Source organism: Carassius gibelio, chromosome A15 (genome assembly GCF_023724105.1).
Source record: "Carassius gibelio isolate Cgi1373 ecotype wild population from Czech Republic chromosome A15, carGib1.2-hapl.c, whole genome shotgun sequence".
NCBI classification, from domain to species: Eukaryota; Metazoa; Chordata; class Actinopteri; order Cypriniformes; family Cyprinidae; genus Carassius; species Carassius gibelio.
The window spans coordinates 7,579,972-7,594,692 of NC_068385.1; the positions used below are offsets into that span (position 1 = coordinate 7,579,972).

Sequence of the window (14,721 nt, forward strand, 5' to 3'; positions counted from 1 at the left end):
AAATGCAAAATCTAAACTCAGAATTGCTAGAAAATAATTTACAATATTTAAATAAAATTGTGAGATGTAGACTCAAAATTGCCAGAAAATGAGTCAGAATTGTGAGTTTATTTCTCGCAATTCTGAGTTTCTTTTTTTTTTTCAGCAATTCTGAGAAAATAAGTTAGAATTGCAAGATATAAATTCAGAATTGTGATAAAATCTCTGTTGCAAGATATAAACAATTCTGATTTAAAAAATTTAATTAGAATTGCAAGACATAAATTAAGAATTCTGGGGAAAGAAAGTCAGAATTGTGAGTTATAAACTCAAAAGTTGCGAGAAAAACTCAAACACACTCCTAAACACAACAATCATAAAAGTTTTCAACATTATGAAATGTATTTTATTGAGAAACCTCTGCTGCACAATACACACAAGTGATTTAAATCAAGAAAAAAAGACATTCATTCATACTTTCAGGAACAAATTGCATATCAATAGTGATTTGGAAATCAAGTTTGTTATAAAAACCACCAAAATGGATTTCTAAAGCGAGAAAATTCCTTCTTTGCATCGCCATAGTAGCATTAAACATCATGATTGGCTGTTACACACGTCTGTGCGCCTGATTGGCTGCTGCTGCTGTCCATCACTCGGCCAGCCACTTCTGGAGCAGGATGAAGATGTGGTCCCGTGCTAAACTCAGCTGAGGAAGGTCTCCGGCTCGGGCCGGGTACATGTTAGCGCAGTGAGCCGTACCTGAGCGAGAACAGAGCCAGTGAGATTAAACAGAAAACAGATCAATGACAATAAAGACGACGGCACACACCTTTGATGAAGACTGCTGGAAGGTCGCTTGTGATGTCCTGGGTCACTCCAAGGGCGTGCCAAGGGTCAGTGGAACCATTGGGGAAGACAATGCGAGTGGTTCTGATGTCATATCCTCCGTATTCCTCATTGGTCTGCTGAATAGCATCGTCCAACGAGGTGCTGAGGTTATAGATTTCAGCGCACTGCTGCAAGTGATAGCTGAAAGAGAGGGATGAGAAGAAGAAAGTTCAATGCAAAAAAACCCTTAACCCTTAATGCAACCACAAACAAACAAAGCTCAGGACGACAGGCACAAGATGACTCTAAAACACACACTTACGGTAAGGGAAACCCACTGAAGGGCTGGTTCGGTGAATCTGTGCTCTGATAAAAACCGAATTCAGTGCAGGTCTGATACACCCACTGCCGGCCTAAACACACAAACTAAATTCAGCTTCATTTTCAGCTTCATAATGGAATATTTGATGAATCAAATGAAGATGATGTAGGATAAAGCTTGCAAAGTCTCTCATGCCGGGGTGATATTTCATTCAAAAAAAACTAAATGAATAAAATAAAATATGTACAAAGCAAAAACTAAATAAAACTAAACAATAACTAATTAATTAACAATAAATAAAAAAAATTTGTAAATACAATTAAAATACAATGAAATAAGCAAATACTAAATAAACATGAAACATGAAATGGGTTATTGCATCTCAAAAAAAATAAAACCTAATAAAAAAAAAACAAACTAAATAGAATACAAATCAGTAAATAAAACCGAATTCTCTAAATAAAAACAAAACAAATAAATAAAATAAAAAATACATTAAAAAATGAAATAAATTAAGTAAATTAAAAAAAATATGTATCAATAAATAAATTATATAAATTTAATTTAAAATGAAAATAAAATGAAAATATCAAACAACAACTAACTAAATAAAAATGTAATCATATTAGGCTTTGTTTACGGTATATGCAATAGTTTGGACATCAAGAAAGAAAACCTTCATTCATACTGCCATAAACATACTAGAAACAAAACTGATTTTGAATTCAAGATTTTTATAAATTAAAAGTGCCAGATTACATTTATAAATCATGAAAACCCTGCTTTGCATTGCAATAGCACCAAATACAAAACAAATCAAATAAATCAATTAATTAGGCTTCATTTTCTTCTGCTAAATCTAATATTGTTTTCATGAGATTCACCTGTTTAATATTTCTGTGAGGCGTTTGGACTTTCCCAGAAGCGAAATATACACTGCATGAGAGTGTTTAGCTCTCCATAATGTTCACATCATCTAGTTTTGGATATGAATAAAACATCTGGTCATGCTCTATGCATTTAAATGTAGATTTCTTCACACTGGCCCTTAGAAATCTCTACATGAACACACTTGCACGCCCCCACATATTCTACGCCCATGCTCCCACAGATCATGTTTTCATGCCATTTTAAGTGTTATTTTGACATGGCAAAGTGGTCATGTCTAAGTGTGTGAGTTGTTTACTTCTCATTAACATCATTATATAGTCCATTCAGACTGATCCGCAAACGAGCACAAACACACGATTTATCGCATGAACCAATCACAGCTGCTTTATTTTTGTACTAAGAATTTTTTCCTCATCCAGTATTTTGAGGAGGCACTGCCACCCTCGCCTCCACGGAGGAAACGCCCGTGATGTCAACACCCTCATTAGTGTGACACACACACACACAGTCACACACCTCCTCCGGCCTCAGGGCCGCTCCAGCTGGTGTTGCTCATGTCCTGGATGTAGCTCTTGTACTGTGTGTTTATGCAGGTCTGAGAGAATGTGCTCTGCATCAGTCGAGCCACAGCAGCGTATCGATCGTACGGCTCACCTAACGAAGAGTCCAGCATCATGCTGCACAACACCTTTATGGTGATGTTAGTGCCCACCACGCCCTGAAAACACACACATTTACTAAGCTATAAATAAGGACACACACACACACACACATATATATATATATAAAACCAAATTTTAATGACTTACCTAAACCTTGTTTCAAAGGAAATGTTTCAATGTTTTTTTTTTTTTTTTTTTTTACTGAAATATGTACATTTACTAAATAATGATTTAAAATAATTATATTAATTACTTTTATTTGCAACCCTAGATGCATAATAATAAATATGCTTCTACTATAATTTTTTATTTATTTATCTATAATTATTTTAAATGTATTTATCGGTTAAATTTTTGGAAAATGTAAAATATATTTTGTAAATATGTTTTGTATTTTTCTGTTAATTTTTTGTTAATGATGGAATGCTTTGTATGCGTGTGTTTCATTGTTTTGGGTTTTGCTGTTGATGTTTATTTTCTTATTGTTACGCTCTAATAAACCATTTTAAAAAAATTCAATAATTTATATCTCACAAGATGTCCATGAAGAAAATAGTATGTCTAAAAAATTCAGGATTGTATTAAAAAAAAATAAAAAAAATTGAGAAAAGGCATCTCAGGACAAAAGTCTTGGAGCCTCTCGTAATCAGGATGGGAGACGGAATCTATCAGAACCAGAACCAAAATTCCAAGAACATTCCGAGATTGGACTCTGATTACAAACACACACCTCTTAATCCAAATTCCACTTACACTGTGTGTGTGTGTTTGCTCCTTGGTTGTGTTCACCACATCTGCTTTAAAGCAATAGTTCACCTAAACAATCTCAGGTCATCCAAGATGTAGATGAGTTTGGTTCTTCATCAGAACAGTTTTGGAGAAATTTAGCATTACATCACTTATTAGAATTCACTGACGGTACCCATTCACTGCAGATTGTGGATTATTGTGAATACATTATCAGTTGTTTGGACTCTCATTCTGACGGCACCCATTCACTGCAGAGCATCCATTGCTGAGCAAGTGATGTAATGCTATATTTCTCCAAATCTGATGAAGAAACAAACTCATCTACATCTTGGATGACCTGAAGGGGAGTTAATTTTGAGTAAATTTTCATTTTTGGTTGAACTATTCCTTTAAGATTTATTTTCATAGATGGTTCCAACATTGCAAAAACGTCCCACTATAAATGTCTGTTATTTCCAGAAGTGTTTTCCCATCTTTCTTCCTCTCATTCTCTCCGTTCCTCTCTCTCTCTGTAACTCAATCTTTCTGCTCTGCAGCGCAGTGCTTTATTGGTAACCTGAAGATATCCAGCCTCTTATCAGTCACTCACACACCTCAAACGCCCGGTTGTCCTCATTGTATTGCACTACATCCATGAAATTCCCAGCCAAGGACTCCAAAAGATATGCAGAATCCATCTTGGACTGGATCTGGAGCTTAGAGCACAACCTGAGAGACAGAGAAGTGATTTCACAGTTTATGGGGACTACTCAAACACAAATGCGTCATTTGGACGCCATATAATTTGCAGAGGAACACACACTCTAGTCCAGTTTAAACACTCGACCACAAGACTCTGCCCACACTCTCGATGACATCATCAAACCTGGCATCCCGCACGAGCGAGCAGAACAAAGAACAGTTTGGGAGAGCATTAGGTCACTGTGTGGGTGAGTCACAGAAAAACATGTTCAGCTCAAGTGATGAAAATGTGAATTTTGGGGAAGAATATGCTTAATTATAATGAAAAACATCAGAAAAATATATCATAGATTAGAGAGAGTGAGATTTTATGTTTTTTTATGGCTCTGTTATTTTTTAAATCTTAGAACGATGAAAATTTATATTTTGGGGTCCTTGGGGAGAAACATGCTTAATTACAATTAAAATTAACCATGCTCCTTGCTCTTACCGGTGCATCTCAAATTAGAATGTAATGGAAAAGACATTTATTTAAGCTAAAACATACCACAATTTTATTTCAAAGTGAACCATCCCTTTAAGTCTTTGGTTCATTTAATTTTGATGATTTTGGTTCACAATTAACAAAAACAATCAATCTCAACAAATTAGAATATGGTGACATGGCAATCAACTCAAAACACCTGCAAAGGTTTCCTGAGCCTTTAAAAATGGTCTCTCAGTTTGGTTCACTAGGCTACACTATCATGAGGAAGACTGCTGATCTGACAGTTGTCCAGAAGACAATCATTGACACCCTTCACAAGGAGCGTAAGCCACAAACTTTCATTAACAAAGAAGCTGGCTGTTCACAGAGTGCTGTATCCAAGCATGTTAACAGAAAGTTGAGTGGAAGGAAAAAGTGTGGAAGAAAACCAGCCGAGAGAACCGCAGCCTTATGAGGATTGTCAAGCAAACTGGATTCAAGAATTTGAGTGAACTTCAAGGAATGGACTGAGGCTGGGGTCAAGGCATCAAGAGCCACCACACGAAGACGTGTCGAGGAATTTGGATACAGTTGTCGTATTCCTCTTGTTAAGCCACTCATGAACCACAGACAACCTCAGAGGCGTCTTACCTGGGCGAAGGAGAAGAAGAACTGGACTGTTGCCCAGTGGTCCAAAGTCCTCTTTTCAGATGAGAGCATGTTTTGTATTTCATTTGGAAACCAAGCTCCTAGAGTCTGGAGGAAGGGTGGAGAAGCTCATAGCCCAAGTTGCTGCAAGTCCAGTGTTAAGTTTCCACAGTCTGTGATTATTTGGGGTGCAATGTCTTCTGCTGGTGTTGGTCTATTGTGTTTTTTGGAAACCAAAGTCACTGTACCCGTTTACCAATAAATCTGGGAGCACTTCATGCTTCCTTTCGGCTGACCAGCTTTTTGTAGATGCTTATTTCATTTTCCAGAAGGATTTAGCATCTGCCCACACTGCCAACAGAACCAAAAGAGAGAATCTATGAGCTATTGTCAAGAGGAAGAGGAGAAACAAGAGACCAAACAATGCAGATGAGCTAAAGATCACTGTCAAAGAAACCTGGGCTTCTGTTCCACCTCAGCAGAGCCACAAACTGATCACCTCCATGTCACGCCGAACTGAGGCAGTAATTAAAGCAAAAGTAGCCCCTACCAAGAATTGAGTACATGTACAGTAAATGGACATACTATCCAGAAGGCCAACAATTCACTACAATTTTTTTATTGGTCTTATGAAGTATTTTGATTTGTTGAGATACTGAATTGGTGGGTTTTTGTTAAACGTGAGCCAAAATCAGCACAATTAAAAGAACCAAAGACTTAAACTACTTGATTTGATTTAATACACAAGTTTGACAATTTGAGTTGAATTACTGAAATGAAATGAACATTCTCATTTATTGAAATGCACCTGTAAAACAGAATCTGCACAATAAAAATTCATATTTAATGCATGGAACAGTATGCAGTTCACTTGTACTCTATTACTAACACAGCCAGAGGCATCACAGCAGAAACTCTGTGGTCCGGAAGGAAGAGAAAGATGAAGGATGTTTTAGATGGAGTGTTTTCTTTCTGTGGGTCGTGCTGAGACGACTGACCCTGCTCCACATCTGAGCTACGGAGCACAGACGGCATTCCAGGATCTCGGAATCACACACACACACACACACACACACACACACATCCCAAGTCGAACGGAACTAAGAAGGACACTGACACCAGGATAGTCACAGTCCAGTGGTTACAACTGCAACAAAAAGGCCTCTTCAGTCCTTCCAGAACTCATGTCTTATACATCGTCTCATGTTCCTATGCCATTACATACCTATACAATCCCCAGCTCAAGTAGTTTAAACATGCATCCTTGTAAAAGTGATTTAAGTCAACATGAATAAAAAAATACCTCCTATTTATTGCCCTTATAAAGTAAAAAAGACATTAAAATCTAACTTTGTGAATCATGTGAATAAAGAATAACTTTCTTCTCCTCAAAAATGACTACCTTGCTGCTCCTGATGTAGTCAAGGAAATGTTTGGCGAAATAAATAATACACAGTAATATCATGGACCATTTCCCATTAAATCCAGTTGGATCAAGCCAAACCCTGACAAACAGCTGAATATTCTGTTTAATATAGAAATATTTCAGTTTATTAAGTGAAATAAATCTAAAAACAAATGCAATTAAGTTTGCACACTATTCACTTTGGTACAAATGGTTTTTTTCTGTTTTTATTCAAGTCTCTTGTGCGGACTACATTTATTTGATGAAAATACAGTAAAAATAGTAAAAAATAACTGTTTTCTAACTGAATATATTGTAAAATGTCATTTATTTATGTGATCAAAGCTGAATTTTCAGCATCATTACTTTATTCTTCAGTTTCTTCAGTGATTTGCTGCTTAAAAAACATTTCTGATTATTATTGATGTTTAAAACAACTATCATTGTGGAAAGCATGATGCATTTTAGTTTTCAGGATTCTTTGATTAATAGAAAGTTCAAAAGAACAACGTTTATTTGAAACATAAATCTTTTGTAACATTCTAAATGTTTACCTGTTAGTGCATGAGTTACCTGAAGTCTTTTGTGATGTTGTCATAAGTTTTCGGATCGTTGAGTCGCGCTAACAATGTGTCCGATGCTTTCTTCACCACTAGAGGGCACTCTGGGTTTTCCGCCGCCAGCGATCGCCACACAACCTCTAAATATTCTGCAACCACAGAAGAAAATTATAAAACAAAAATTACACTTTGCTGTGGATTATTGTGATGTTGTTATCAGTTGTTTGGACTCTCATTCTGACGGCACCCATTCACTGCAGAGCATCCATTGATGAGACACTGATGCAATGCTACATTTCTCCAAACCTGATAAAGAAACAAATTCATATTTATCTTGGATGGCCTGAGAGTGAGTAAACTTTCAGTAAATTTAAAGTTTTTGGTTGAACTATTCGTTTAAGGAATCATCCATCATAGCACATGAATACGCTGAAGTTTAGTGTTAGACATGGTCTAAAAGTAATGTTGCAAACCAAACGCCTTATTATCAAAGCCTCAGATGACTGGATGAGAGCAGAAACAGCTGTGGACGTAATCACGCATGTCTCACAGAAATGACCAGCGCTAACTGAGAAGATCCAGCAGCGTTTCAAGCAAAAGACTGGACACAAAGCACACGCTAAACAACACGATGAGATGCGAGAAGCTATTGTTCTAGCGCTGCAATGATCTAAGAGCCGCTCACAATGAAAACTCTGTGAAAGCGGTCAGAGCGACATCACTATCCTGAGGAGCGGGACAGACATGGAGCCAACATCTAACCACACAGACGGAGAGCTCTGGGCTTCTTCTGACATGCATCTCGTGTCTCCACTGCAGAGACAGTTGCTCATCGCCATAATTAACCCTCGATTTATTTTTAATTTTGATGTCTGTACGGGGGCGTTGTTTTAAATATAATCCAACAGACATAATGAACGCCCTCGGCTGTCCACAGTCATGATGATGTATGTGTGTGTGTGTGTGTGTGTGTGTGGCTGTAGGTCAGTGAAAGGTCCTGCTTTAAAGTGGTTCAGATATCATGGAGACATCCAGCTGTTCGGAAACACGGAGGAAAGAGACGGGGAGTTGAGGATCAGAGGGAAAGATCAAACAAGACAAGATAAAAAAGCCTGGAAACAAGAAATAAGGAGTGACTGAGACAAAAAAATACTACAGTTATACTAGTTTATGTTTGTGTAAGATTTACATCACCATTCAAAATTAATACTTAAAAGAAATTAATACTTTTATTCATCAAGGATGCACTAAATTGATTAAAAGTGATGGTTTGAGATTTCAAATCTGTTATGTTCTTTTGCCACTTCTTCGAATTCTGATATGTTTCTTTGTTGTTGCAACAACCACAGCTTTTTGTAAAATGCGGATTATATTCATATTTTATATTTTTATATTGGTAAGTAAATATGATTTTAAACATTAATTTTGTGTTCATTTAGTAAAAAGCAGTAAGCTGTAACTAGGTTTAGATTAATTATTATTTTTTAACTAGATGATTTTTGCATTAAATTTATCAAAAGTCAAGGTAAAGTCAATTATAATGTTACAAAAGTTTTCTATTTCACATAAATGCTGTTCTTTTGAACTTTGTATTCATCAAAGACTTCTGAAAAATAAAATGCGTCACAGTTTCCACGAAAATATTAAGAAGCACAACTGTTTTTTCGATATTAATAATAATCAGAAATGTTTCTTGAGCAGTAAATCAGTATATTAGAGTGATTTCTGATCATGTGACCCTGAAGACTGCAGGAATGATGCTGAAAATTCAGCTGCGCATCACAGAAATAAATTATATTTCAATATATATTTACACAGAAAACAGTTATTTGAAATTGTAATAATATTTCACAGTATTACTGTTTTTACTGTATTTTTTGATCAAATAATGCAGCCTTGGTGAGCAGAAGAGACTTACCTCAGAAACATTAAAACAAATCTTATTAAACACTACTAGTTTAAATATAAATTATATAAATAAAGGCAGTATTTTACAGTGATTTTTTCATGGTTAAAATCCTAAAACAGTAGAAAAGTCAAGATAACAAAAGTGTGTGAGGTCCACTTTAATTGCAGAATTCAATGAATTTCTGTGCAAAATTTAATAAAAACCTAAACTGTAGAGTTGGAATTTAGAAGTTGTTTTCTCAGTTTTATCCAAGAGCTGACTGAATGCTGAAAAGCATCTTTAGATGACGGCTGGTAGAATAGTCAAGTAAGAAAAAAAAGATATAAAACCAGCTTAATTTTGCATCTATGCAAAGGAAAAACTAAATCATGCAGAAGCAGGTATTCAGAAAGTGAATTCTGATGTTGATTTAAATTCCTCGTAACGCACCTGGGAAGTTGACCGTGGCGTGAACAGGTGCGCTGGTCGCTACAGACGCGTGCACCAGCTGTGGGTACTTCAGACGGAACCAGGCCGCAAGGGATCCTGGGTAGGAGCCCCCAAACGCTACCCACTTGTTATTGGTCAGGCCCCGGGTCTCTGCGGTAACCGAGCGGAAGTGAGCGAGATCAGCCAAAGCCTGACGACTGCTGAGGAAACGCAGACTCTCAGTGCTCAGGTCCCTGAAACACAGAGCAGAACAATCAAGAATCAGTGACAGAATGAGAGATGGATGGATGGATGGACAGACTCATCTCATGTGAATAGAACAGCTGTGTAGTTAACGGCTTGTAGCGCCATCTAGTGTTCATAACCCTGAGTGCACGCGCTTTCATTCTCTCCTCTCTTTCACTCACTCACTCTGTTGGATGACTCTTCCCGTAGAATCGGTGCTCCAGTAACAAGCACAAGGCGCCCAGTTTCTGTGCGTAAAGCAGCCAGGTACCATACTGCATCCAGGCGGGGTTCGCAGGACCTTCCCCTCCAATCATCAGGAAGACCGGACCACCGGGTCTATAGAAGGTGTCATTCACGAAATATCTCTGAAGAACACACATATGCACTGTGAATATATACATACATATATATACACACACACACACACACATGCTTTGGATTTGTACTATATGGTGATACTACTATGTGTGTGTGTGTGTGTGTGTGTGTGTGTGTGAGAGAGAGAGAGAGAGAGTGAGAGAGAGAGAGAGAGAGAAAATTTAGCTTTGCCATCACAGGAATTACATTTGAAAACATATTAAAAAACAAACAAAACTGTAAGAAAAAAAAATCACAGTATTACTGTTTAGTTTATTGTTAATCAAAAAAATGCAGACTCTGTGCATAACTGAGCATAATAGACATCTATATATAAAGCATGCATTGAGTAAATTTGAATTATTTTTATATTTTCTTTTTTTCTTTTTTTACACGTTTGAGTTTTAGTAATTTTGTTGTATGTTTTTCGTTTTTATTCATATTTTGAATTAATTTTATATTTTCTGTTTTTTTAATTTAATTTATAATTATTTTTATTTTATCAAGTTTTAGTAACTTTGTAGTGTGCTTTTGTCATTTTTCTCTATGTCTATATATCTACACATTTTTTTTTCAGTTATTGTTATTTTAGTAAATCAAGATAAATTCAATACAACTGAGAAACGTTGGCATCTAGCTGTTTTTTTTTGTAATTTTTTTACATTTTATTAAATTTCAACAGGTTTTAGTTAAAGACTGAGAGATTTGAGATTTTAGAAATACATTTTTACCAAACAAAATCACTGAATCACATGTACAAACAACTTCAAATTAATAACATATCGAAAATTTGTTCTCCTTCAATTACAGTAGAGATAATAGTACTATAACATCACTGTAATTTAAAAGAGTCCGTATCATTCATTAGTAAATACTTGTATTATAAATACTAAAATATTGTAAATAAAAATATTATAGTAAATATAATAATATTAATTATTATAAAATTGTTGGTAAATACTTGTACTCAACACCATATCTGTTCTCCACTACATTTCTCCTTGTCATGTAAATTGCAAGTCTGGCTTGTCCAACAATAAATTTAATCCACTGCAATTTTATTCTCTGGTTTGGACAATATATCAATCCTAAAACAAACACATTATATTTACATTTAATTTGATTTAGTTCAGGTTTATTTTATTTATGCATCATTTAAATGTCTTCTTGCATCTCCAGCAGTATGTTTCAGTGCAGTGAGGTACCTGTTTCCAGACTCGAGTCTCGGCCCCGTTGAAGTGATCGAGTCTCTGGATGAACCACTGCTCCTCCGCCGCAGACTCCAGCGGAGCTTCATGTCTGCGCGCGCTCCTGTAGCGAGCAGCACACGGCGCGCACAAAACACACGCCAAAACTATCACAAGCACTACAGAGTCTTTCTGAAGCCTAGTACATCCTAAAGCCATTTTGGAGTGGAACTGATTCTCTGTCATGTGATCATGCGTTTATAATCATGTGATGGCTCGTCTCTTCCCTACTACGGTAAAGGCAGAGCTTATGAATATTAAGTAGGCCGCGCTTTGGTCATGAATATTAATTTTAAAAAGGCGGACGATAAATGCTTGCTTTTTTAAGGCGATGGTTTGAAAGAGACCTTCGTCATAGTACCCCAACACCCATCAATGTATTTCAAAATAAAGGATTTCGCAAACTCGATTGCAAATTAAATTAAATTAAATTAAATTAAATTAAATTAAATTAAATTAAATTAAATTAAACGTGTCGATATAAAGAAAAAATACGCTAAATACTGCTGACAAATGAACAGTCTGTAGTTGTCAAACTACCGTTAATACTGTAAAATTGTGTTTCTTCAAGTCAATATTATATTTAATAGTCTTTTCAAGCAGGCAACAGTGCTAGAGAAACTGAAGCTTGAGATGTGAAAAAAAAGTTAGTATTTTGCAATTATTCTGTTGTAATTTGCACTAGGACTAATATTTTATTCTAAAATATAAAATAATAATAATAATAATAATTTTTAATTATATATGTTTTTAAATATTAGGTCTTTCCAGAAATATAGTACATATTATCATGAAGCATCAGAGAAGCATATTTTCTTGTTTTTGAGATTCTGATATGTTAGATAACTATCTAACATCAAATTAACCTAACATTTTCCTTATTGATTTCAATTTCAGTCTTTTTAATCTTGATGTTTTATGTTTATTCTCAGAACAAAATCACATAAACTGTTTTTGCATGTCCCAAATAAAGTTACATTTTTGGTAAAATTTGTGATATTGTGATATATTTATCCGTATAGGTTTATAATAAATATATTTGACTGCATTATTTTTTGGATTTTTCACTTTTTTTTTTTTTTTTTTGAATGCTTGAGAAATTATTGAACTCTCAAGAGACACCTATTGGTTAAATCCTGAAAATGTATAGTCACCCTGAGGAAGGCCTGCTTGGGCGTTGGTGTATTTTTTTAACATATAGCCCTGTCTTAAAATAAAGACTTTTTACTTTGCTTACTATGTGAGTGTCTGGATGTGTCGTGTGTGTGTTTGTGTTTTGCAACAGGATCCACTTATTATTTTTATCATATAAAATAAGAAGCAAAAAGGCTAAGCCCCTAATTTCAATTTTTCATTTTAATTTTTCATTTTTTTGAAGGTCCCAGGCCCTACAATATTTATGGAAAAGACTATAAAGACTATGAACTGCATGGGTATGTAATATATTTAATGCTAAATCAGTGTTCAGTGAGTTGTAACTCTAATCTATTAAAGACGAAGTTTGACTTGTCAGACTTCAACATGTACGTGCAAAATGTTGCCCTTTAACTGCATGTATCACTTCAACCGATTCCAGCATTGGGACTTGCATTTTACATGCAACACTCACATTTTCTCCAGAAAATGTACCATTTATTTCCTTCTACACAGGGCCGATGGGATTTTGCACTAAAAGTTACACATCAACAATCACTAAAGGATAAGATGACATTATTAAGACCCTCAAAGTCATGAAGTCTCCCAAGTGTCTTTTGCTGTCTCATTGTTCAGTGATCAGAGACAACAGCAGATCTGTGTCAAAGATAAAGCCATACAGCTATAGCCCTAAAAAGAGAAGGTCATCAAATATATCAATTGATCTCTATTGCATATATCTGTCTATAAGCCTGTTGCATCAATTTGCATATTTAACAAATGACATTGCCTGATCAGCAGGTCTCACTCATCTCACGGAAGTTTGCTGCATTCACTGGAATGGTTTATTTGCAAAACAGCAAGCAGTGTGTGTGAGAACATGCTTCTGTTTAGATTTGACGTGATGATATCAGTCCAGGAGATGCTGGAATATTTCCTCAGATTCCTGTTTATCATTCTGCTTTTCTAAACTGTTGCACATCCAAGATGCACACGCACAGCACAATTAAAGCATAGAAAATATGGTAAATATATATAAACGCATGTATTCCTATAAGACCATTAAATACATTGTATAGAATTCAACAAAGATAGAAAAGGGGGAAAAAATGGCTACACAACAACAGATGTTAATGTTATTATTTCAAATCAATTTGTTTGGTAACCTTAGATAACTAATTTGTCAGCTAACCACTGTGTATGTCTGGATTTTACTCATGCTTTGTTTATATCATTCCAGATGCCATTATCACACTTAATATAATCTTGTCTGATCTCTCAGAAATGAACAATCCCCACCACTGAACAACTAGAATGACGAACGATACATCATATAAGTCTTACAAAACAAAGACAGCTATACATTAATCCATACAATCAAAAAACCTTCATGCACTGAGCAATCGAATTAAATCTGCACTAAACCTGCCTCTGGTGTTTGACTGTGACTCATACTTCTGTATTACAGCTCTTCTCATGTTACTGTTGCCTGAGGGGGAACTGCTTTTTCTTCCTCATTGTAAGTTGTTTCGAAGAAAAATATCTAGAAAACTGAATAAAGGTAGGCCTAAATGTTACCTGACGACAACATGTTTTCTTTTTTAATTAAACTACTTTGTTTTTGATACTTATTGCATCAAAAATGTAATCTGAATTCATCTGACAAATAAAAAAACTGTAACTTCACACCTGCTTTTCCACAAAAAGAAGATAAATTGAGATTTTTGACATCAGGAATAACTTGAATGGTGAATGATTTTGTGCATTCAAATAAAGACACTGACAGACTGAGAAGAATAAGAGTCGTGAGCTTTGTGGGATTGATCCTTCAGCTCTATTCTCTGGTCTACTGGCAGATCTAGTTATTTGCATCAGTCACAGCTCTGACCTTTTGAATATCAGTCAGCTTTCATGCAGAGCAGTGTGTGTTTGCTGAAGGACGGGCTGTATGTGGGGTCAAAGTCACTTTATGCCACACCTGCATTAATGTTAGCTGAAATTCAGAACTTTAATGACTGTAAATGGCAGAGAACATTCTCAGAACTTCGGCTAACATTCTGCCAAGGTTCCTTAAACTAATAGGACTAAACAAACATTCTTCTAGTAACATTAACAGAACGTTCCTTCAAAGATATCCGGTCTTTAACCTGTTACACTGTCTTTTTGAGCGTTTACTTTGTGACAAAAAAAAAAAAAAAGATAAATAGAAAAACATGTACTTT

At 35.5% G+C, this 14,721-nt stretch overlaps 1 protein-coding gene across 1 annotated transcript; it reads right to left on the bottom strand.

The window, feature by feature from the left end:
- Positions 1-362: 362 nt before the first annotated feature.
- On the bottom strand, positions 363-11,566 carry prss16 (serine protease 16). The gene is made up of 9 exons (XM_052617282.1): positions 11,324-11,566; positions 9,945-10,126; positions 9,534-9,766; positions 7,209-7,344; positions 4,029-4,143; positions 2,540-2,741; positions 1,133-1,223; positions 812-1,011; positions 363-741 (listed from the first exon to the last, which is right to left on the bottom strand). The coding sequence occupies exons 1-9, from the start codon at positions 11,549-11,551 to the stop codon at positions 632-634; spliced, it is 1,497 nt and encodes a 498-aa protein (XP_052473242.1). The 5' UTR covers positions 11,552-11,566; the 3' UTR covers positions 363-631.
- Positions 11,567-14,721: the final 3,155 nt, after the last annotated feature.

Coding starts and splice junctions, on each gene's coding strand:
- prss16 (XM_052617282.1), bottom strand. CDS start 11,551: ATGACAGAGAATCAGTTCCACTCCAAAATGGCTTTAGGATGTACTAGG. Junction 9,767..9,944: donor GGGAAGAGTCATCCAACAGA/GTGAGTGAGTGA, acceptor TCTGTGTTTCAG/GGACCTGAGCACTGAGAGTC. Junction 1,012..1,132: donor TTCAGTGGGTTTCCCTTACC/GTAAGTGTGTGT, acceptor CCTCTCTTTCAG/CTATCACTTGCAGCAGTGCG.